Source organism: Danio rerio, chromosome 11, assembly GCF_052040795.2.
Source record: "Danio rerio strain M-AB ecotype USA chromosome 11, GRCz13ab, whole genome shotgun sequence".
In the NCBI taxonomy this organism is placed as follows: Eukaryota; Metazoa; Chordata; class Actinopteri; order Cypriniformes; family Danionidae; genus Danio; species Danio rerio.
In genome coordinates this window covers 34,680,894-34,706,285 of record NC_141031.1, presented here as the reverse complement: position 1 = coordinate 34,706,285, position 25,392 = coordinate 34,680,894, and the positions used below count along the sequence as shown (strand labels likewise).

Sequence of the window (25,392 nt, the reverse complement as noted above, 5' to 3'; positions counted from 1 at the left end):
TTATAAATTGTGTTCAACAACACACTAAACATGAATATATGTAAATGACTTGATCCTTACCACTTGATTCAAACTAGCAAACCATGACAATGTAGAAAGGAATCATTTAATGGCATTACACTTGACGAGTTCACTGACTTTTACTGCACATTCATTGAACTGTTTAAGAAAAGACAAAGGGTTAGACACAATTCAGTAGTAGCATTATCTCAATTGCACTTTTACTCCTCAAACACACCGCTAGAAGTGCGATGACGGTGTGTTAAGGGTCAAACCTTATATATGGTGTGGTCAGTCAGGCGTATCAGTGTTAAAGCCTCATTACTCCTTTTTTTTTCCTCTTCCTTCTTTCTCCGTCTGTCTAATGGAACAAAAACTACTCAAAGAGAACTAATGCTGTCCTTTATCCATCCACACACGCCTGCCCACGCGCTGCACTTACGTCCATCATTACAGACCCTCATCAAACGCTCCTCTCGAACACACTGGACTAGTCATGGGCACACAAGTAGCCTCCGCATGAAACAAAAGCAGGCAACCTTAGAGTTTCATTGAAGCCAGAAGGCCATGTGTGAGTGTGTCTGTGTGGGGAGTGATAGGAACTTTTTAGACAATATGAGAGCTGATAAGGCAAGAAGTGGTTAGGTTGAATGACACTATAAAATAATAATAATAATAATAATATTTTTTTTTATTACATATCAATCAGAAATAGGTTAATATAAATAAAATGTAACATTCTATTTAACATATAGAAATTGCATGTATTATGTAATGATATGTATATTTCAACCCAAGAGACCAGAACAAACTTATAAAAAGGGTTCAGCCTTTGCGCTGTACTTCAGTTTTTTTTTTACCAAATGTTCAACCTGTCATAAGATTCAGACTGTTATAGAGCAACACAGGATAGCTACCAAACAACAGATATCAAAACTGGACAAAAGAAGGCCACACAGAGAGTCAAGTCTAAGAGGATTACTGGTGCACTCTTGCCCTCCCGCCCAGGGCTTAAATACCTCTAGAATGAGAAAAGACTGGCAGGTAAAATCTTCTGGGACAGCACAAACCCTGACCACTAACTCTGGAGGGGGCCACAGATCACAATCCACAACAAACCGCTGTTTTCTTAATCCTATGAGCCTTTTTCACTGAACATTTTCCATTCAAATTTAACTTTTATTTAAACAAGAGCGAAAGTAAAATTCTGGGCCAAACAAAAATGCACCTGGCTGAAAACCAAATCCTAAAATGCTTTGTCATAATAATTCATTCATTTTTAATCATTTTCACTGACAGAAATCTCTGTGCATCCCTAATTTAAACTATACAATTATGTTTCAGAATGTCATATTTAAGTCATTTATTCTTAATAAAATGCACTCTTTAGTTTTGAAGTAAGAGAGAGAGAAAAACGGACAATGTTTTATTTAGTTTTTCTGCAATTTACACTGCGATATTAACATAATACCACAAGATGAACATTTGGAAAGAGTTCATAATTTAACATTGACTGGGATAACTTTTTTACTGGAGTGCATCAGCATTGAATGCACAAAAATTATACAATATCATATATGCAAAATCAAATTAAAGCATATATAAAACAAAACAAAGAGAAAAAATAAATAAACAGTGCTTTAAGGCTTTCACTAGAGTCTAACAGTATTGAGGAACAAAACTGCAAGAAGCAAACGTAAATTGATACTCTGTAGTCAACTTCTTGCTATCCTGCGATGTTGATTGATATATCGATGCTGATATAATATATTGTGCAACCCTAAACAAATCACAAAACATTGCATCACATACATGTACACACACTCACACAAATATACATTTTTATGCAAAATTTGGGCACCCCTCTGTGTCTGCATAATTGAGGGTTTTTCTTCATAAGAAAAGATCAGAGTAATATGCCATTCGGTTTCTAGAGAAAACTAGATAATGTCATGTTATTTCAGACAGAAATACGTAGTGTAGCAGGATTGAGATGTGTGAGATTAAATTGAAACTGAAAAATAGGTTAAGAAAAAGTTTGGGCACCCTCTCCTGTGGATTTCAAAACCTGTAGTCACTTAATGCTGATTGATTACAATAAAAACAATCTTAACACAGGGGTCAACCAATCATGAAAAAGGATATTTAAGATAGCTGATTGCTAGCTGTGCTTCTTATTTGAACCAGAAAGAAGCAACATTAGTACCTCCAAAGAACTTCCTAATGACCTAAAAACTAGAATAATTCACCAACATAAATTAGGAGAAGGATACAAAAAGCTATCACAAGCGTTTAAAATCTCTGGGCTCTATTTTGATGGTCCATGCGCAAAACTGAAAGCGCAGGGCGCAAACGCTTTAAGGGCGTGTCAGAATCCATATTTGCTAATTTAAGGACGGGAAAATCCGCTTTGCGCCGTGGCGTATGGTCTAAAAGGGTTGAGTTTATTTTCTTAATGAGTTATAGGTGTGTTTTGAGAATAAACCAATTAGAATCTCATCTCCCATTCCCTTTAACAGCCAGCTGTGTTGCGCCATAAGCGCATTTGCTATTTACAGGACGTAAAGTAAGTGGAAAAACTGAGCATTTCACAAACAGCTAACATTTTTTTTAACAGAAAACAGTTAAACAGAGCATCTACCCCGCAAGAATGAGAGATAATCGATCTACTTTCACTTTCGGTCTTGGATAGGGAAACCTTTACGCACAGACATCATTTAGCCTATAATTAATTAATTTTGTTTGTTAAGCGCAAATATTCAATTCCAAACTATTTCTAAATTCAGTTCGAATTTCCAGCAAACAATAATAACAAAGTGTGCTCAAAAACCTGAGATATATCCTAAAACACATGCTGTGCCCCATATGGTCTAAAACATGCAGGTGGGCAAATCTAAGCTTGTTTTTAATAAAACAAATATAAATACAATAAATAATACTGCTAATAATAATAACATTATACAAAAGCAAATTGTTATGAATGAACTGAAAAAGCCTCCCGATATGAAGGAATAAAAGCAGTGGTTTATCATATTTATGTAGGGTAGAAAATAATATGTTTTGTTATATTTTAATCCTTTATATTTTAATCCTTTATATTTATATCCTATATATATATATATATATATATATATATATATATATATATATATATATATATATATATATATATATATATATATATATATATATATATATATATATATTCTTATTATATCCTATATATATTCTTATTATATCCTATATATATTCTTATTATATCCTATATATAGACCTATCTTTAATATTTAAATGTTTTCATATGTAAAGATATTTGCGTATTGCTCTACATCTTGTGTGTAGGCTATTAAGCAGTGTGTAAGCAAGGCGCAACTCTGCACTGGAGTTTAGACCGGGTTTGTTTTGGTCTGATGAAAAATCTATTATAGTTTCTCAAAATAGTAACGTGCCAGCCGTGCGCCTCAGAACGCCTTCCTTTTTAGACCAGAACGCCTATGGGCACACATATGAGCGCAAATGCATTTGCTATTTATAGAGCGTTGCGCAACGCCTCAAAACGACTCTTGCGTCAAGCTGAAACTAGCAAACAAGTATTGCGCCGCGCCTTGCGCCACATTGCGCCGGGTGTATGATAGGGCCCTCTATCTCCACAATCAGAAATATAGTAAGAAAATGGAAGGCCAGTTCTTGTGCAGGAAAGATGTGCTAGAGCAAGAAAAATATCAGAAAGGTAAAAGCAAAAAATGGTTAGAATGGTCACAGACAAACAACCTCCAAAAAGCTCCAGGAACATCTTCCTACTGATAATGATAATTGTACATTGTCCCACAGTTAGACTCATTCTTCACAAAGAACAGCTCAATGGAGAAGTGATGCAGAAGAAGCCAAAAAGTAGAGTCGTTTGAGATGGACAAAAGCTCATTTGGACAAGCCTGAATAATTTTGGGGAAAGTATTAGCAGATTCTCAAGAATAATGTCCAAGTTATGGCAGGGTTGGACGTTTCGGCAGGATAATGAACCAAAGCAAAGTTCTGAATATACTGAGTAATTCATCCTCAGACACAGTACACTTATCTAAAATGGACATTTCAGTTCCCAGACTTGAATATCATGGAAAATCTATGGAATGGTTTGAAAATGGCAGTTCATGCTTGGCACCAATCAAACCTGATTTAACTGGAAAAATTTTGCAAGGAAAAATGGCCCCAAATGCCTCCAGCAAGAATTTAGGGACTTATTCTTGACTATAAAAAGCATCTACAGGCTGTTATTTCAGCAAAAGAAGGCTCTACAAAAGATTGATATCATTCTGTTGGGGGGCCCAAACTTTAGCACCTGTCTGTTTTTAAGACTTAAATTGCATTGCATCTGTTGATTAAACTATGTTGTCAGAACTGAAATGTTGCTTTTTCCCTAGGGTATACAATATATCCAAATGAAATTGCTGATTTGAAACGCCAGCAGGCTATAGCTAGTCATTATCAAAATTATCAGGAGTGGCCAAACTTTTTGCCTAAGGCTGTACAGACATGTATAAGTTTCATGTTACAGTAACACTTTCATAACATCTCATTATATCTTTATTGTATTTTTTTCATGCTAAATTGACTTTCCCCCACCGAGTTATGACTTAACATATAATTCTGAGTTTACTTCTCCCAAATCTCTCGATTATTTCACAATTTACTTGTGAACTTACATCTTTCCCAGAGTAAAAAAGCATAAAGGTATACACAGATTTTTTTTTATTACAATCCTCACTTGTAAGTTTATATTTCTCAATTTTTAATTTAAATCTAATAATAAGCCTGACTTACGATATATAAAAAGAAAAAAGGTCACAATTCAGAGATACAAAAACAATAATTTTATACATTCATATTTATTATTTGTCTAAAAATAATCCAAACCATATTAGCTTTAACAAATGAATTAATGAGGGCTTCAACCGCTTTAATCACTCTATTACTCTCTTTCCCCATCGTCACTACATTCCTGACGGTCTCTCGTGAGTTTTAGCTGGAGCTGGTTAATCTGCGCTGGAGGGGTTCTGGGGCAGGTGTTGGATGGTCTGGGAGGTTGGAGCAGGTGTATGAGTGATCTGTGATCTGTAATTGACTCTTTGAGTGCAGTCATCACTTACTATTAAGTGATGGGACCGCTCACACAGAGAGCCAAAGCAATTACGGTGCATTTTATTACGTGCAGACACACTCGCAGATTGGTTTAAATGTCGCTCAGTAGTGTCGAGTCTACACAATTAGCACTATATGCTCTCTAAAACACAAGTGTACATATAAGCGGCGAAATGAACGCTAAATTACAGGATTAATGATAGGTGCCTATGTGCATGTTAACAAGGTGTTTTCACACATATGTAGTATACAGCAACAACTCAATGAATATAAATGAATGCGTGACATTTCATTTTCTTGTGTCTTAAAGAAGCCTCTAAACTGAGTCGGTAAGTGTCTTCTACTAGTTTGGTGGGCCAAAAGCCTGTAATTACAGGCTTAGAGAAACGCAGGTGTGTAAGTGTGTCCATATAAAGGCAATGTTCAATCATATGCCTCTTCAGACTGCATTAGCAATGAACCCTCAGCCGGCAGGTCTCCAAAAGAAAGAAGCAAGGAAGGAAGAGGAGAGAGAGAGATGTGGAGATTAATGCAAATTATCAACAACATGGGTGATGAGTGTAAAGGTGTGCAGAGAGAGATTCATTATTGAGAGTAAGAGGAGGAAGGGAGGAGAGGTTCGCTTTCAAGCTTTAAGCAGCGTACATGTGATTGCAAAGAAACATATGCTAAAACTTTTAACAACTAGTGTTTTGTGATGAATCAAGGAACAAAATAAAGCAAATTACGGTCTTGCAAAACAGCAACACTTTTACTCATTTGAGACCATCCCACAAATATGCAACCGTTCAAAAGACGGGGACTGGTAATAGTTTAAAAAATGGTTTTGAAAGGATGATACGCATACCAAGGCTGATTTAATTTAACAATTTATCTGTCTCATGCACACTGTTTATTTCAGTAAACTATAAAGTGCAATTTATTTTTATTTTACTAACGCTATATTTTCAGTGGAGTGTTTGATCAGACTTCAGTTTCACATTATCCTTAGAAATAAGTCTAAAAAACGGATACTCCAGAAAAAAAAAGAAAACAAATTAATGCAAAAAATAATCTTAAGCTACAATATTAAATGCATCTTGTATAAAAGTAGACCAAACTGTTTGAATGGAAAAATTTGTATAATACATTAACTTAACAATTTGTCAGTCACCAAATGTGAACATGTATCAGATAAATTAAGACATTTAAAGGGGTGGTCCACTATGATATCATATTCTAAACTTTAGTTGATGTGTAATGTTACTGTGTAAACATAAACAGCATCTCTGAATTCAAAATGCTCAAAGTTCAATGCAAAGGGAGACCTTGGCTTTTACATAGTTAGCTTAGCAAGCCTACAATGAACAAATTTTGAGGACTACAAAAAAATACTTCCGGGCCAGTAAGATCACAAACATGCTTTTATCGTACACACACACACACACACTGCACAGCCAAGGGGCGTGGCCAGAGGCACTGTAATGTTACAGCAGGAAGATGCCGTCCAAACGCTGCTATTTTCACAGGGGGGTAAAGTAAAAAAAAAGCAAAAAGGAAGGAAACAAACTAAAAGAAAGTAAAATGAAAAAGGTAAAAAGAAGAAAAGTAGGAAAGGGAGGGGAAAAGAAACAAAAGGAAAGAAAGAGGAAGGGAAAGTAAGAAAGAAAATGAAGGAAAAGGAAAGGTAAAAGGAAGGAAGGAAGGAAGGAAGGCAGGAAAAGAAGAGAAAGTGAAGGAATTTAAAGGAAGAGAAAGGGAAAGAAATGAAAAGAAAGGAAAGATACGCAAAAGAAAGAAAGAGAAAGAAAACGAAAGGAAAAGGAAAAGGAAAGGAAGGAAAATGAAAGGTAAGGTAAGTAGGAAGGAAGGAGGAAAGGAAAGGAAAGGAATGGAAAGGAAGGAAGGGACAGAAAGGGAAGGAAGGAAGGAAGGAAAGAAGGAAGGAAGGAACGAACTCCAAAAGCGAAATGATTCATAGAAAAAAATTGTAAAATGTCTCACTATAGATAAAAAAGATGCTGAAACGCTCTAAGAATAGGGGGTGATGAACCAGACAGACATGCGTCATCACTGTGATGTAAGAATCCAAAATCAACAACAGCAACATGTACTGCTCCACACACATAAACAAGTGAGCTTCAGGAAGCTTCTGCTCATTTAGACCTTTAGTATCTTCTGCAATCCTTTTCATGATCACTATCACTGCATGTAATTAATCGCATGTTTCTCTTTCACAAATAGGCCTGTATTTTACAACTACATGCAAGAGTGGTTTTGCACTATGTACTATCCAAATCACAGTGTGCGAGTGTGCGTGTTTGTGTGTACAATTCCATCTGAAAACGAGTTGAAATGCTGATGTCATACAACAAAACAGAAAACACAGATTTTACTAACACGTGACCAAAAGAATCCCTTCAATGTAGATATGCATGACTTGGCATGAAAATCTGCAGGTTCTCTTCTCCTTATCCCCATTTCTTTCTCCACATCCTGTAATCTCGATCAAATGGTTGCGAGAGGGCCATCTCTGGAGGAAAATGAGCTCAGTAAAATCTGTGCAAACTCAGCTCAGGCTTTGAGCTGTTTGTTCCCCCTTTCCACCCAGTTCTGATCATTCATGTGGGTCTGGTTTTAGGGATTGTTGAGAATCCAGAGTGTGAGCGGTGCAAGTGGAGATGTGTTTGTGCATTAACTCTGTGTTTATCTCGCTCTCACACAGTAACACTTTCTGCAGACAGTGAAAGAAGGCAAAGTGTGAAGTGTTTGCCATGGATTCCAGCTATGCCACAACAAGCTTCATATCAGAACAGGAAAATACGTGGTAGGGAGTATTTCTGAGACACAGTAAAAAGATGAGGATGTGTGTCTGAAAAAGTACATAACTGTGGATAGTTCTAATCTGTTTGTGGATTACCCTGAAGCAAATCAAAGCTTTTATTATTGATGGTTTATTTACAGTCTGTATGCGTCTACTGTACCTATTAACGGCCACTGGAAAGCTGCAGCTAAGTTTAACTATGACTGTTGCTATGATAGCTATATTAAATCTGTGTAAAAGACTACTATTACTGTTGTTAACACCACTAATCCAGTTATCACTGTAAATCCAAATGCAAGCTGAACTGTCTCTCTGTTTTCCGGTGTAAGCAAATTATAAATATATAAACACAAGTCTTATGGTTTATGCGTCACTAATATTTTAATCTAAAGTTCTATTGCATACAACCCTAACCCAAAATAAAATGCCATTGCCTTTGCAATGAAGAATAACCAAAATGCGAAAGAAAAGAATTGCTACAACAATAAACAAATACGTGTGTAATAAATAAACAACAAAACAACCAATCCCAAAAAAAATGGTAAAACACAACTGAAATGCTCTTACCTGCCCTATGAAATAAAGCCTAAAAACAGTTGGGAAATTAAGTACTGAACATTTCAATTTTTCTCAGAAAACATATTTCTAAAGGTGCTGTTGACTTGAAAATTGACAACCTACAACCTGAGAAATAAATATATGAAAAGAAAATAAATCTAATTAGTTTACAATTTAAGTTACGTGTAATACAATGAAATGATAAAGGAAAAAGTATTGAACACATGAAGAAAAGTAGGTGTAGATAGGCAGTGAAAGCCCAGACAGTAGCTGAAATCTCTCAGTAGCTCTTCAGCAAACCTCTGCCCTTCGTCATTGTAAAATAATATCAGCTGCTTCAGTCCAACATCTACATTATCAGAATGTTGAAGATGAAACCAGAGTGAATATTTCAGCAAGACAATGATCCAAAACACAGTCAAGTAAACTCTCAAATGCTTTCAGAAAAAAAAGAAAATTAAGCTGAATAGCCTGGCCAATCCCCTGACTCAAATCCAATAGAAAATACTAAAATAAAGATCAGATTGGATAGACAAAACCCACAGAGCCATCAAGATTTTGACACTGTTGAAGCCTGTATAAAATAATAAATAAATAAATAAATAAATAAATAAAAATAAGGGTCATCTATATCTGGTATATCTGTATATCTATATCTGTATCTGTATATCTATATCTGGTATATCTGGTATATTCACTGCCTTTTTACACCTCCCTTTCTTTATGTGTTCATCATTTTTTTTCAGTCTAATTTGATAGTATTACAAATGAGTTATTTTGTAAACTAATAAGATTTGTTTTATTTATAAATATTTATTTATTGGTTTTTATCAACAGCTGGTGAAAATAAACAAAAGTCAACAACATCTTGATTTCTGAGAAAAATCATAACATGTTGAATACTTATTTACCCACACTGTATATTTAAATAAAAACTTATTAAAATAAAGGAAAAAATCTTAGTTTTATTTCAAAACTATATATCCTTATTTAAATGGAGTTTGAAAGCCATTCTTTTAATTTGCATGAACAATGCATGAACCAATCCACATTTAAATATCCATCTCACTCCTAACACACCTTTGATTATGGCCAGATGCAGATTAAAGGAACGTCCACTAAAAAAATTTTTTTATAAATAAATAATAAAAATAATAATAATTTAAAAAAACACTTAACTTTTTCTGGCAGTTACAACCAAATTATCTAAATGTTTACTAAAAAGCAAGGCAGAAGAAAAAAAGCAGGTCAAGTTTTATGAATGAGGAATTCTAACTCTATAGACATTTGGCATAGAATCTTCATTACACAGTTTAGTCTAGAAAATCCAAAGCCAAGTTTCCATTTATACAGTAAGTGACAACAAATATAGCTAACAAAAACAATTGCCAAGACAGCACAAAAACACACCTACACAACTCCTCATAGAAAAAAAAACAAATATCTGCTGAATAAAATCCACCTACCCTACAGGAAATCATATTTAAGACCCTGACATAAAGGACACGAGATTATATTACAGTCTCACCAAACTCAATTATGTTCATACCATGTGAACCGAGGAAGTTTCTGGACCCAGAATACAAATTCACATGCTAGATCTACTCCACGCCATTTCATCCACCAGTAATTTGGCAACTTTGAACAGAGGGTCATATTGCACAACACTAAACTATATATTCCATCCCTTCTGGTAGGGTTTTGTTTCAGGTTACAGTCTGACAGTTTTGTAGGTTGTTATTAGGAAAGCAGTACCGCCGGAGAAGCACTCCCTTGGGACGTCCTACCAGCCGTTCGGCTCAGCAACACCACTTCGGCACCTGCTCCTATGGGACGGGCCACATCTGGAAGAGTGGGCGGAGGAGAAATTTGGCCTCTGCAGATGTTATCTACTCACAGACACCACAACACCTGTGCTCACACTCTCTAACACACACAAAGCAGGTGTGACAGATGACATACATACAAAGTCACACATAGTGAACACGCTTACACCTGCTCCCTCCCATATTGGAGTCATCAGGGCAAGCAGAGGCATCTGACAAGAGGGGAAAAGCTCGCCTAGGTACGTATAACTCACAATATCCTGAGAAAATAAGCAGCTATTAAAAGCTGCAGAGAGGACATTGTTAAAAAAGCTTGTAGTTGGTTCCTCTCGCTATTATTTCAGAAAGAGAAGTGAAACTCGGAATAAACAGGAAAGAATAAATAAATCGAGAGAAGTGTCAGATTTATAATGAAAAAGTTCACCACAATGCTTGTTTGCCAGCTTGAATAACAGCATTTTCAGTGTTGTAAATAATAGTGCTGGAGCTTGCATTTATATATTTATTTATACATCAGATTTTTTTGGTTTCCTTTTTGTGTGCCGGATCAATGCTCTTCTTTTGTATTATATGACACAGCAGTGTGGCATAATACAATACTAAAATACAATATTTTACAATCCTGAAAAGCACTGTGTGCATTTAATACGATTGAAGCACTGGACGGTTCTGCCAGTAAAAGGCCAGTAATTAGAGAGTATTACTTAATACGCTTTTTTTTCTTGAATACATTTTTCCTCAGTTAGGCAGACTCTCACATTTTATTCTAATCATTATATCTTTTATGTGGCATTCAGGAATATTATCATCTACTTATTATTATCTATATTAAGTGTTAACTTACGGTGACTATGACTGAAATGTTAGCAGTGAACAGCTGGATATTTATATACACTGATACTTTATAAGTGTGGGTAGCATAGACCTACAGTGCTGTATATGGGTTTCATAAGAGCAATCAAAAGTTTGCATAATAGTAATTTTTCCATCGAAGTTTCAACAGATGTTCATTTTTAAATGAAGATCACGATACATATTCATATTCATGCAAAATGTTTTCTGAAATTGCCAATGGTATCTCCAGTTTGGTTTGCCTGTGTATTGGAGATTACCTAAAAACTTCAGAGAAGTTTACAAATTTAAAAAGAACAAGAAATGTTCTTTTTTTTTTAAGCTTGAGGCCTTGGTTAAACGCCACCATTCAAAAGCTGGCGAGACTGTTCATATTTTTGAAAAGAAGGCTTAGTTAGTGTCACATGTTTGTTTAGAAATTATTTAATTATCCTTATATAAAGAACAGATTTACTGTTGATTCAGTAATAATACCCAGTAGGTATCAAATGGGGGGCAGCACGGTGGCTCAGTAGTTAGCACCTCACAGCAAGAGGGTCGCTTGTTTGAGTCAAGTTGGCATTTCTGTGTGGAGTTTGCATGTTCTTTCTACGTGCACTATAAGTGAATTGGATAAACTAAATCGGCCGTTGTGTATGTGTGTAAATGTGAAAGTGTATGAGTGTTTCCCAATACTTGGTTGTGGCTGGAAGGGCATCCGCTGCATAAATCATAAGCTGGAATAGTTGGCGGTGCATTACACTGTGGCCACCCCTGATATACAAGAAACTTAGCCAAAAGAAAATGAATGAATGAAGGTATCAAATGTTCCTGTTGCATATAAATTGGTGAAGCTTGTATCACGATATATGGTATTGTCTTAGTATTAACATAAGCTGCAAATAAAAAAGGTTACTTTAACGGGTATAATAACAAAAGATTTTATAACATCCAAGAGTACGCTAACTTACATTTTCCCATTTTGCCGTCACTTTCGCTCTATGGTTTCACTATATGTGAAGAACGTCACATCACCTTCCAGTGTTCATCACAAATAACGTCCCATCACCACGGCCTGAATCAATTGCATTGATTCATAGATAAACAGTATACATTAGATATCGCATACAGACCCTGAGCATGCATTAACAGTGCCACCATTTTTGTACAGTGCTCCTAGGACAAATGTCATTCAACCGTATTAGTCAAGACTAAAGCCAATGTGAAGATGCAGGACTTTAGTGCTGTGTATAGGTAAAGTAACCAGCAAACAAAGAAAACTAAGCACAAAGGCAGAACATTTCATAGGTAAGATTTTGTTTCTTCCGATTTTGTATATTACAATCTTTTGTGCTAAACAAGTAACGTTATTGATGATAATACAGTCACTTACTAAGCATTTGACACCATTATGAACACCAATACAATGTGAATATTCTTTAAAAGCATTCTAATAGTACAAACAAAATTTTCACAGTATTTTTAAAGTGCCATCATATCAATAATGTGCATGTTCATTATCATGCTATATTTAATTATTGAAAATCGGTCGAACACAAAGCGATGTGTGACAAAGCATAACAGCATGCCCAATCCCTTTCCTTGTACAGACTTGTGGTTCTTTCACGAGTACATCCTGTACTCAAACTGCCAGCGCCAATGAGGAAGACGAGGAGCTTTGTGACTGATGGATCATTTTAGCGAGTCGCGTGAAACTGCAGACGGTGGTATCAGGGCAGCAGATTGCAGGGCATGTTTTTGTGTGTGGGCTCTATTCCAGCAATCACTCAATGGTCCAACAAAGGCCTGAATCATTGTGATAGAGGGTTGATGAAAGTCAGAGGCAGGGCAAGCTTGCTCTAATAAGCCACTGGTGGTGATTGTTTCCTGCATGTGCCGCTCTGCCGGGAAGGAGATGAGGGCCAAATAACAGGACTTTAACAGATTTCAGACTGTAAAAATCAAGCCTGTTCAATCAATGCAGTCATTTTTGGAAGCGAACAATGGCAGCCAGAGAACAACAGCGGTGGGTGAAAATAAATATTTCAGCAAGTATAAGACTTGATTCTTCTGGTTAATGTTTAATTGGGCTCCAGATGTCAGTGCACTTAAGGGAAATTAAGAGCGCTTGAGAGACAGAATGAAGAGCAGCGAGCCGGGGAGCCGTACACTGGCGTTTCCGATGCCGCACCGACGTGAGGATTCAAAACGTTAGCTTCTGCTCCTTAAAGAAATGCAATGAATAAATAAAACCGATACAAAAGCACTCGCCGCGGTTCCCAAAGACACTTGATGAGGAGTGAAAGGAGACAGAGGAGAGGAGTCCATCTGCGAGTGAGATGTGAAAGGATTCTGATGGACCCCTGGGTGACCGGAGATGGTGCGCGCTCGTTTCTTTGAGAGGAAGTCGGGATTCCGGCTGTCATGAGTTCTGTAATCACGTCGGGGAACACGCCGTTCTCTGGCCTGAAGTAAAGCGAAGTGGAATCTGACAGGTTGTCTTCATTTTTCAAGGACTGGAGAGCGGATGACTGACAGCACCAAATCCTGCTTCAGGTTAACAGACAGAGCCGCTCCGCAACGCCCATCTAAACTCTCTAGCCTTGACAAAGCTTTTAGCAAAAACAAAGCTGCTGCAGACTCTTACTCTCGACGGTGCCTTTAAAACAAGGGATTTTAATCGTTTCAATGCCAAATAGCCTGAAACATAATGATCTGACGAAGAAATATTGTTTATTTCAATATTTTGATCTGGGCAACATTTTGGTCCATATTGACATGATAGCATCACTCAGTTGCTGCTGATCTCTCATTCCACCACATCTAAAGATACTACTGGATTGAGATCTGGTGACTGTAGAGGCCTTTTGAGTACAGTGAACTCATTGTCATGTTAAAGAAACCAGTCTGAGATTGTTCACACTATGACATAGCACGTCATTGTGGCGGAAATAGCCATCAGAAGATGGGTACACTGTTGTCATAAAGGGATGGACATGGTCAGCAACATTACTCAGGTAGGCTGTGTTGACAAGATGCTCAACTGGTTCTAATGGACACAAAATGTGCCAAAAATAAATCCCCCACACCATTACACCACCAGCACCAGCAGCCTGAACCTGGATCCATGTTTTCATGTTGTTGATGCAAAATTCTGACACTACCATTTGAATGTCACAGCAGAAATCGCGACTCATCGGATCAGGCAACGTTTTTCCAATCTTCTACTGTTCAAGTTTGGTGAGCATGTGTGAATTGTAGCCTTAGTTTCCTGTTCTTAGCTGACAGGAGTGGCACCTGGTGTGGTCTTCTGCTGCTGTAGCCCATCTGCCTCAAGGTTTGAACAGTTAAGCATTCAGAGATGCTCTTCTGCATACCTCGGTTGTAACGAGTGGCTGCCATGTGATTGGCTGATAAGAAATTTGCGTTAACGAGCAGTTAGAACAGGTGTACCTATTAAAGTGGCCGGTGAGTACTTTTTTTTTTTTAAATGTGTATGCGTAAATGTTTGTGTTTAAATAAACAATTGATTAAAATAAATAAGCCTAAATATGATTGGCTGATAAGAAATTTGCGTTAACGAGCAGTTAGAACAGGTGTACCTATTAAAGTGGCCGGTGAGTACTTTTTTTTTTTTAAATGTGTATGCGTAAATGTTTGTGTTTAAATAAACAATTGATTAAAATAAATAAGCCTAAATATAATAGTGCAAACTACAAATACTACAAACTAAGAAAATTGTTTTAAAAATCCCATTGGTTATAGTGGTTGACTGAATGTGTAAGATCTACTGTAGCCAACCACACTGAAAAGTCACAGTGAATTTATACTATTTACTCTGTACGTGTAGATTCTCTTTGACTACATCTCTACTTTGGTTGCCTCGGTTGAAGTGATTTAAAATGACATTACCCGGAATAAAAAGGAAACACGCTTAGTTCAAAGCCTTCTCTTACAACAAAAAACACTCCAAAGCATCCAGTGGTGAGTTTGAAGCACTCATTAAAAAGTTTTGCACTTAAGTTCACAAGAAAGTAAAATAGATGAAAAAAACAGCTTAGAAGAAAGTGAGGAGGAGGAAATCACAATGAGGAAGATGAACTTTGTTTACCTGGCGGAGTTGAGGATGATGCATGTTCGCATAATTAAAGTCTGATTCGCCGGTATGCTAAATATCTGCCTCGCACACATTATAATTTAAATAATCTGACAACCTTGTAAAACAAGCTTTCACCGTTTGCCCTATTGAAGCTAGACGTCTTAAACTGTGTGCATAATTCACGGTTCGGTCACATAACATCGTCCCTGTGGGTAGTGAAAGGAGCGGAAGACAGAGAGAAAGACATATCTGCATACAGAGCGGGGTAGTGACAGGTAGACAATGCTGATATGAATAATTGAAAAAAAAATCAAGTAAAGCAACACACTGAAGCAATTCAAAACAAGCTAAACGTGAATAAATCATCAGCAGGCGTGGATCAAGAGAGAGAGAAAGAGAGAGAGAGAGGAATCTTAATTATCTTGTGATTGTTTAAATGACTATATCCAGTCTTGTTCTAGGTGCAAAACTTATTTCTGGTGTGTCTAACTCCCTTTGCTTTATTTAGTGTCTGTGTGGGCAGAGAACAGAAACCCAATAGTAACTGCACAAGGCAACGGTCATGTTGAAGTGTCAGAGGGAACATTAAAAATAAAATAGATTCTGACATAAGTTTGCAAGTCAGTAACTTAAGCCCACATCTTTCAGTAAGAAAAGGTTACAAAGTCTGAGGTAGAACAATGCGAAAGCAGATTCTTGGACAAAAATGTTTTGTTTAGTTTTTCCTTCCTAAACCAAAAGGTGTTTATTAAAAGTCTAAATTTATTCCACACTGCCTCAGTGTAGCTCGGAAAACAATATTGAAAAAAAACTATCAAAAATAAAAACAAAGCACACAAAAAATAAAAAATAAAAAATTGAAATATGCTGCCAAAAAGTGCACATATTTGGAATGGCACTGAATAAAAGACAAGGAAGTATGTGTACAGCTTATTGAACAGTATTTTATATAAAACAAAATGATTTAAAGGAATTGTCCTGAATCTTTACACATTATGTTTATCTTATGCTTTAGAATTTTCAAATTTCTTAGGGGGTGGGGGTAGGGGGCAATCCTTTATAATTATAAACATTTTTAACTCATAATAACAACAACAACAACTCATTACTAAAACAAATTGCATTTAAGCACTCTGCAACCATTTAACATGACAGTCTTTTGTAATTAAGCAATACAGGCTTAAAACAAATATAGTAAAACTAGTTTGTCCTATAATGAAACAAAATAATATAAATTAAAAGATAATATAAAGTCATAATGAGCAGCTTATTGATCCACCGTGCTATAAAAACAAACAAAAAGTGCATTCGCAAATTCAAAAACAGTTAGTAGTGTGTACACACTTTAATGAGAGAGGAGAGACTAAAAATTTAGAATACTGCCTAAAAGTTGATGGATGTTCTATTATCCTTCTTGTCACTCAAATCACACACACATTTTTTTGTATGAAAAATGCCATCTAAGCATACATAAGTCTGTCTCCATAATCGTCAAGTTAACAAGGTCAAAAGGTCCATCTCCAGACTACAATGTTGTCTTGGACCAAGAAAGGACCACAACAGTCTTTCATAGTCATCAAAAACATTGACAAGACAAGCAATCATATTCTCGCCAAAGACTTCAGTGACCATTCCATACCATACCATAGATCACAACATGCAGTACTAACTGGGTGATGGACCTCTAGGATGTTAATTTTCCATCTTCTACTACTTGCAGCTCTACTTTCTTCATTCACTGGGCCAAAGGAGGAATGCTCCCACTTATTAAAGACTTTTGCACACTGAAGTCAGACATTTTTGTACGTGTTTTTTTTTCATATTCAAATCAAAAAATTTGTCACACAAGCCGAGTTCGATGTTTATTGATGCTTTGCAAAATAATTTGCAAAACAATACAAAATGGAGTCTTCAAGCACTGAATATGATTTATGTTGTTTTCTCCCTGCTTAACAAAAGAAAAAGAAGAGGAAATATTGGGTCTATTCAATTCCTTAGATTGCAGGGAGATGAAAGAGTTTCTTATCAAAGAGCTGCAGGATTATCCTGACCAACCCCAAGTCTACTTCAGGATGTCCATGGCTCAGTCTGATACTTTGCTAGAGATACTTTGAACTAGGGATGCACCGATATATTTTTTGGCCGATACCGATAAGTCTTCAGACTTGGAGGCCGATAGCCGATATGTATAGGCCAATAAATATAAATATTTAAAAATGTTATATTTTTATACAGCAAACTTCATAAAAGATTGAACAGCTCTTATGAACTGAATAGTCTATACTCAAAGCAAAAAAGCTATAATTTCAAAATTGCAAGGTGATTATATAGACCCATATTCACGATTTCACATAAATCAGCATGCAAATAATACATTAATTCTTTTTCTTCATAGCAAATTAAAATGCAACTTGACTATTGCATAACATTAATAGGTTAAATAACTAAATGGCATTTAATCAACAAGCACTTAAATATATTTTAAATAAAATGAAAAAGCTAAGGACTAAAACCAGCTCAAATGTTCTTGAATAAAACATGTTACAGTGATGTACATATGTAATGTCTGAAAAAGCCTTTTTAGAGGTGTTTTGACAGTTCAGAGCCACCGTACAAGCAAAAAGCTAGATACAGATTGTATTACTTTAGAAAATGCAAAATAGATTCATTCTATTTGGCGTTTTGGATTCTTTTGGACACATGTAGCTGCGGCTTGTCAATCAGACAATGCTTCTGCGTTAATTCCTGCTGTCAATTGCGGGAAAAATGACCGATGAAAAGTTTATGATAAACCGCAGTGAGTTTCATTCAACTCAAACACAGAGCATAATATTGAGACAGAATGGGCAGCGAGTTGGGAGCCCCTGTGCTGGATTCAATGACTGTCGCAGCTCTCCCCTGTGCTGCTGTGTGAAGACTGTCAGATCAGCGTCAGATCAGTGTCTGTTTGTGTGTGCGGTGACAGGCAGCCCTTGAGCGCGATCATTATAATCAATATGAATATTCTGATCAAACTGAATACAATCTTACATCAACAACACATGGCAAGCAACACGTTGATAATAACAAATAATCATATTAGATTACAAACAACCCGACAAGTTGTTAAGTGTGTGCATCTCTGCTGTTATGTTTTACACATGTAATATTTTTCCTGTGGCGATTTCAAGCAAAATACACATCGACACTCCATCAAACAAATCTATAATCATAAGGAACATGGTTACTTACTGAGTTATTGACGCACAGTAATGCCACATGAAGAACGGACGGACTTTGATGGAATAAACAATGTGAGGAGAGCTCTATTATAGTGCACTGGACAAGTCTAAACATGTTCCGCCCATGCATGTGCGAGGCAGGCAGGTCTTTACAATTACGTAATTATCGGCTTGAAGATATCGGCCTAATTTAGACATCGGCCGATAACGATAATCTTAAAAAACTCATTTATCAGCCGATAACGATATGGCCGCCAATATATTGTGCATCTCTACTTTGAACAACATATTGAAATGAAGACCACCAATTTCTGTAAACCAATTGATCATGAACATAGACTGGCAGTTTGACTAAGGTATGGAGACAAAGACAGACACACGAAAACTGACTAACACACCAAACCATGCTGGCATACAATACACAATAGATTTACCAACCTATGTCACATATGACATCACACGGGCCCCCGGTTGAAAAGAGAGACTGGTGGCAATAGTAAACATGCCAAAAATAGAAAACTTTACATTTACGATACACCACACGGCTTTTAATGTCAACAGCAGACGTTTTTGGCTAAAAGGGAGCTGAATGAAATGACGACCAAATTAAAAATGCTGGACTCTGCAGTTCTCATTTTATATCAGGTAATTTCACGCTATGCTGAATCATACACATAAAAATGTTTTGATTGCAGCAATGATTTCGGCAAAACCAGTTACATATGGTTAATTAAACTGTGGACATTGAATACTAAGAATGAAACATGAAAGTGTAAGTTATCAAGGTAAAGTTGCTTTTATATTCACACATTTATTCTGTTACAACTTGTTGACACACTCCCTATTTTGTTTACCACGGCACTTTGAATATTCAGTCTGAAATAACCTGAAAGTGTGAGTTGAAAACAACATTAACACTGTTTATTTGACTGTGAACAATGTTGTACTTTAATAGTTATTGGCTGCTAATATGATTTCGCAATTTAGAGTTTGCAAATAATATTTTTATGAAATGATATTATTAAGGAGAAAGTCCGAAGGTAAAACAACTTTACATCTATGTGTAGATTCACATAACCTGCCGAACAGGTGTAGTCCGCTGTCAGAATGCAGTAGTTTTGCTTGTTGATGATTACCCAGGCCTTGTATAACGTTAGCTCCGTCTTTTTTCCTTGTCTTTGGCTAGGCAGAACCTCGGTTTTTAGCATGACAAATTTTGAATCTGGTAATCATGGGCATTATTTCGTGCACATGACAACACGGAACAAAATTGTTGGCATCCAAAGACTTGTAGGCCTTTAACTTCTCTCTTGTTAAAACACTTTCAATGAGATTGTACATTTGGGGCTGGATGCTTGGCTATTTCGTCTTAGCCAATATTCATTGGGACCCAATATCCATCTGCCACATCGCTGTGCGTACATCCAGAATGTTTACAAACATGGTAATTCGTCTATAGGGTTGCAAGATAATGGAATTCTGTACCAACCGATACTGAAAACTGCTAACATTTGAGTGCTTTTGGGCATGTTCTCAAACAATGGTGATTTGCCAATGTTGTTCACGTGCTCAACAGAAATGACTGTGATTGGCTGTGAAGGTCATCAGTTCACCAAACTCACTGCTGTTTACGGAGTGTAAACACAGATACAGGAAAACTGTATCGTTTTAAAGCCACGATTCAACAGCGGATCGCTCATATGTCAGCTTATAGACAAACGAGCTGATCGACAAGACTTTGAGACACTCCAGTATCGCTATATCTGTGGTTACACTCAGTAAACAGTTCGGTGAACTGATGACCTTCACAGCCAATCACAGTAATTTCTGTTGAGCATGTGAACACAATGGCAAATAAGAGCTGTTTAACAACATGCTCAATAGCGCTCAAATGTCAGCGGGAAATGGATGTTTTTAAAACTTCAGTATCAATTGGTACCAAATTCCAGCATCGTGACAACCCTAATACACTAGCATACAATAAACCACAGAACATCTGTATTATATTATATTAATTTCTCCAATGCCAATCTGGATTGTGCCTTTTGCTTGTATGACAGTCCTGAATTGTCAAAACACCTCTTGTTGGGTGTGGGAAAAAAAACCTGATTCAAATTCTTTTTAGGATAGATGAAGGTTTCGAAGACAGTGTGTGTCAATACGACCAACACAAAGTGAGGTCGAATTAATTTTTTTAACATACAGAAATTTTTGATTCAGTGTGCAATAACCTTAAACCTGAACTCTCTCAAAGCTTCTGTTTTCTGCCCATTTCTTGCCAAGGCCTCCTTTGGCCTGCTTATTTGGTGTCAGTAGAGCCACCTTACAATTGAATCACATTCTTCAGTAAACACGGTCATATTAAACTAAAAGGAATTAACAGTGAACTGACTTGATCAGACAAACATATCTTGCGGAGGAGCATAATGTTGTAACACACTAATTAAAAATGACACTATTCTACTTTTTCACCTGTTAATATTGTATAGTGCAATAAAAATGAGCTGACTTAAACAGCTCTGCGTTATTATCTAAGAGTTAAAGCAATACTATTTTAGCTGTGCATTTCCAATATGATCTAATACAGATGTTTGTTGTCTCCTCATTCAATATCAGCCTCTTTACTGAGCTGTATGCTATTATAAAATATTAACAAAACAATATCAGCTGAAATGTGCAAAATAGAGCCTGAAGGTTGAACTGTAGGGATCAGAAACCTTCAGCAATTTGTTAATAACACTGCAATTATTCAGCAAAATATGCAGTGCAGCAGGTGCTACACACAGTCAGAAAAAAACTCAAGGTTAGAAATAATAAATCTGCTTTCTTCTTATTGCCACATGGTTTCTAAAAAAAAAAATCCAACTGTCGATCCTTAAACATTTAATTATGCTTAATGCAGTATGTACTTATGCAATGCGCACCACACAGAACTGTAAAAATAGACTGACCGACTCGCTGTGTGCCGAAGGTAACAGACAGCCTGGTGAGCAGGTCTTCGTTCTCATAACGATCCTCTTTGGCGATGACCCAAAAACAATTCTCGGACAGCTCCTGGGGTGAGATCTACACAGAAAGAGGAGACAAAGAAAAATAAAAATAAAATGAATCTGGCTTGATATCGTAATCACTCATCATGGGAGGTCAGGATGCAGGAGTTGCTAGGCAACGTGAGGCATCTAAACAGTAAGGTGGTTTATGAAAAAGTAAAGAGGAAACTTATTCAAATATTCATACTGTGTTCTAGTGCTGGTCTTTTTTTTTTTGTTCTCCTACATGTCAGCACGTGTGACGGCTGAATGCAGCACCAGAGAGACTCATTCTCGAACATCTCAATACACGAAAACACAAGGCCGAGATCTCCAGTCAGACATCATCATACAAAAACATGCCTAAACACACGGAGCACTGCAATGAGGTGACCAAACTGGTGATCAGTCTAAGACAAAATAGGTTAAGATAAGTTGAGACGAACTAAATATATAGAAGGGGAAAAAAACTAAAGGGCATGTGTATCAGGGTTTCTGCAGGCTTCTTTAAAATTTAAGATTTTAAGATCCTTTTTAGACCATTATGAAAGAAATTTTAGACTACATAGTGTTAAACACTGAATATTTTTTTTTTCTAATGGCCCAGTTACTTCAGTAAATAGATTTTGTATTAATGGAAGATCATGTAAAGGGATGTGTTGCTTTAGTTTTATTTCCATGCTTATGATTTCAATTTGCTGTAAACATGTCAACAGCTGTTGTGAATCTCTTTGCAATAAATATATATATATATATATATATATATATATATATATATATATATATATATATATATAAATATCATTTTGAGATGGATTTTTTGTGATTGGGCAGCTTTACTTGGAAATAGGAAAATTAAGACCTGTTAAACATGATTTAAGACCTACAACAAAATATTTCAGTGAATTTAAAACTTTAAGGCCTCAAATTGTGTTTTTTGAAACGTAAGACATTAAGACTTTAAGGCCTCATGTACAGCCTGGTGTATGCATGAGGAGACAAAAATGAAAGGCAAGAAACAGGAAAAGAAGAATGGAAACAAAATGAAAAAGGAAATATTGAAAAAAAAGTATTAAAAATCAAGAAAAGAAAGAATTAAAGAAAAATTTAAGATGACAAAAAGATGTATAAAGTCAGGAAGAAAATCTGGAAGTAAGAACAGGAAAGCATAAATCTTGAAGAGAGGAAAAGAAAGAAAGAAAACTCTGTTTAAAGTAAATAAAGTTAGAAAATGAAAGAGAATCAAATTACAGATAAGCGCTTATGTTCATGTTGAAAAAAGTGTGGAATGTGTGGAGAAAAATGTGTAAACAGACACAAAAGACCACCTACTGTACTGTACTCTCCTCATACACAGGGGTTCTGCAGGTTTCATCAAGTCAGATTTAAGACTTTAAAAGACCCTTTAAAACCTTTATGAATTAAATTAAAGCTAAACATTAAGGTTTTTTCCAAATGTTTGCCACAAAAAAAACATTTATCATTATCCACAAATGTTAAATGTTAAACTTAATTGTATACACTTTTCTCAACATAATTTGTTTTTATGACAAGTTTGACTTTGTTAAAAGTGCATTAAATATGAAGTCAACTGCATAAATAATCAAAAATTTGATTAGATTTGTTGGCTTTTGGTCCAAATTTATTTATACTTTAACCCTTAAGTTTAATGCCTATTATTAAAAAAATGTCCACTCTGCCTAACTTCTGTAAATAGTTTTTGTATAAATGGAAGATAATGTAAAGCGATTTGCTGCTCTGTTATTAGTAAAGTTATAAAGTTTTTTTGAGATGGATTGTTGGTGATTCGATGGATGCGGGCTCAATTGGGTGTTTTTATGCCAAACGGCCCGATTTTTCAAAGTAGTGGCGTCACAGATGTTTTCACACTGCAGGACTATCTGAGCTAGCATTCAGTTATTGCTGTGTTTACACTGCAAGATGGATCGGAGACATGGGATTTCACACTGCATAACTTTACAATAGGAAGTATCGCCTACAAAGCTGTCTTGGTCCAAAAACTACGTCTTACAACCACATGATTCACATGGCACTATTTTGAATTGTGTCTTTGATCGTTCTCACTGTGTGATTGTTACTCATGTAAACGAGCACCAGTTTATCTGTGATTTGTCAAAACCTGTCGGTGAGTCAATATCGGGGCTAAAATCATGCAGTCTGAACTCTAAATTACTTGGACAGAGAAAAATTAAGACCTATTTAAAATAATTTAAGACCTACAAAACAAAATATCTGTGATTTTAAGACTTTTAAAAGGTCTAAAATTGTGTTTTTCAGACATTTTAAGACTCTTTAAGACCCAGCAGACTTCCTGCATACAGTACATACATACTGTAGATGGGATATGCAAGAAAGCATTCCAAAACAAGGTTTCCATAGAGTATTTAGTTACAGATTATGAAATATGATGTTTTTTGTTTGCTTTCCCGCTCACTCACATTCTTTGCAAGCATGTTTAATCATTTAACAGTGCTCAAACTTCACACTGAGTACTCATCTAAAAGTGATAGAGAGCAGGACAAAATAAGAGGTAAGTTTGTCAAATAAATCCAAACTCAAAAGTCACACACTTGATCACATGTTTTGTCAGCCCAATAATAATCAGATGACTGAAAATGCATGTAAATACCAGGCAGAAACAGGGCCTTAGTGGTGCTCTACGATCAAATCTGTTTGAGTGAAAACAAGCCCTGGTAACGTTGGGGAAAGAGCAGGGCATTGTGGGATGATCAGTTTAATGGAGTCTTCTTGTTGAGATAAAGACTGAAAGGCTAATCAATGAGACCGGCTGTGCTAATGAACAGACCTCACACTCCTGCCAAATACCTGAGCCAATAGCTCTTCATGCCTGCTCCACGAGGACACGTTCAAAGAAATCAAACAATCAGGAAGCGGACTGAACATGAGCCTGAAGAGTAGCCTCTCAGTGGAAGTGATTAACCCACGTTTCCGACCGTGTGTGTGTGATTAATCGAACACGTGCTGCTATGTTCTGCCCCTCTGATGGGCGCAGGGTGGCATGTTTCCCATGATGCACCAGCTGTCTGGTCTTTGGCTTCCTAAGCTGCGAAGCTCTTGTTAATGAGTGATAAAAGTCTTGGGTCAGGAGCAATGAATATTGTATGGCGTCGGTTTCTCAAGCAGCTGTTTAAAAAAGCCTCTTTGTGTCCTCCTAATGGCTAATTACAAACAGGTTCCGGATGAGATGAAGCATATGGTGGAATTTTTAAAAACATCTGTATGATGGTGGCAAAAAGGACAGAGATTAAATATTAATTGTAATGATATAAACTATCACAACTCCAACTACACTGCACCACAACATCTGCTGATAAACAAAAAGCAACCAAAAAGTGTGATCCTTCACAGTGGAGCAACATTTCCTTTAATGATGCTTGGCAGCAAACACAAGTAGTTTTCTTCGGTTACTTTGCAAACATCTGTCATTTTATGTTGTTTTCTAAACCTTGTTTAAGCACAAAAGGAGGATGGTCTCCCATAGAGGTTGGAATAAAGTTAAAGACTTAAAGAATAAAGTTGTTTATGGTACAGAAAATGCTACCTTGGACAAATTGAGGTGCTTCATGGAGATATGAGGCTTGAATTTCCTTCTTGAGTTGAAGTAAATTCAGTAAATAGATTTATCAAATACAAGAATATAATAAAAGTACATGTAATTAAGTAGTTTGCAAAGTTAAAAAAAAAAAAAAGTCACAACAAAAGAAAACTAAAAGTGATTTTAAGCTAATATTTTAACCCCATCCTAATATATGGACGGACCCTAATTTCATTTACATTTCCCCAAGCAGGCTTGAACGCTGCTGGCTACAGCAGTAATGCATTTCTAGGGGGTGAAGTGAATTCTGTA

At 36.2% G+C, this 25,392-nt stretch overlaps 1 protein-coding gene and 2 long non-coding RNA genes across 11 annotated transcripts in view; 1 reads left to right on the top strand and 2 right to left on the bottom strand.

The window, feature by feature from the left end:
• LOC137496713 (uncharacterized) overlaps nt 1–25,392 on the top strand; it is a 473,958-nt gene that overhangs the window by 116,390 nt on the left and 332,176 nt on the right. The window lies entirely within an intron of this gene.
• The window catches only part of diaph3 (diaphanous-related formin 3), a 478,885-nt gene that overhangs the window by 257,214 nt on the left and 196,279 nt on the right, over nt 1–25,392 (bottom strand). For 5 of the 9 annotated variants that reach the window (XM_087272225.1, XM_087272219.1, XM_087272221.1 and 2 more), the window contains 1 exon segment: nt 21,426–21,540. In XM_087272225.1, the coding sequence (XP_087128351.1) occupies nt 21,426–21,540 (115 nt within the window). 9 annotated transcript variants of the gene reach the window in all.
• Nucleotides 12,910–17,358, bottom strand: LOC141376637 (uncharacterized). The gene is made up of 2 exons (XR_015502778.1): nt 14,757–17,358; nt 12,910–14,607 (listed from the first exon to the last, which is right to left on the bottom strand). It is a non-coding gene; the product is annotated as an uncharacterized LOC141376637 (long non-coding RNA).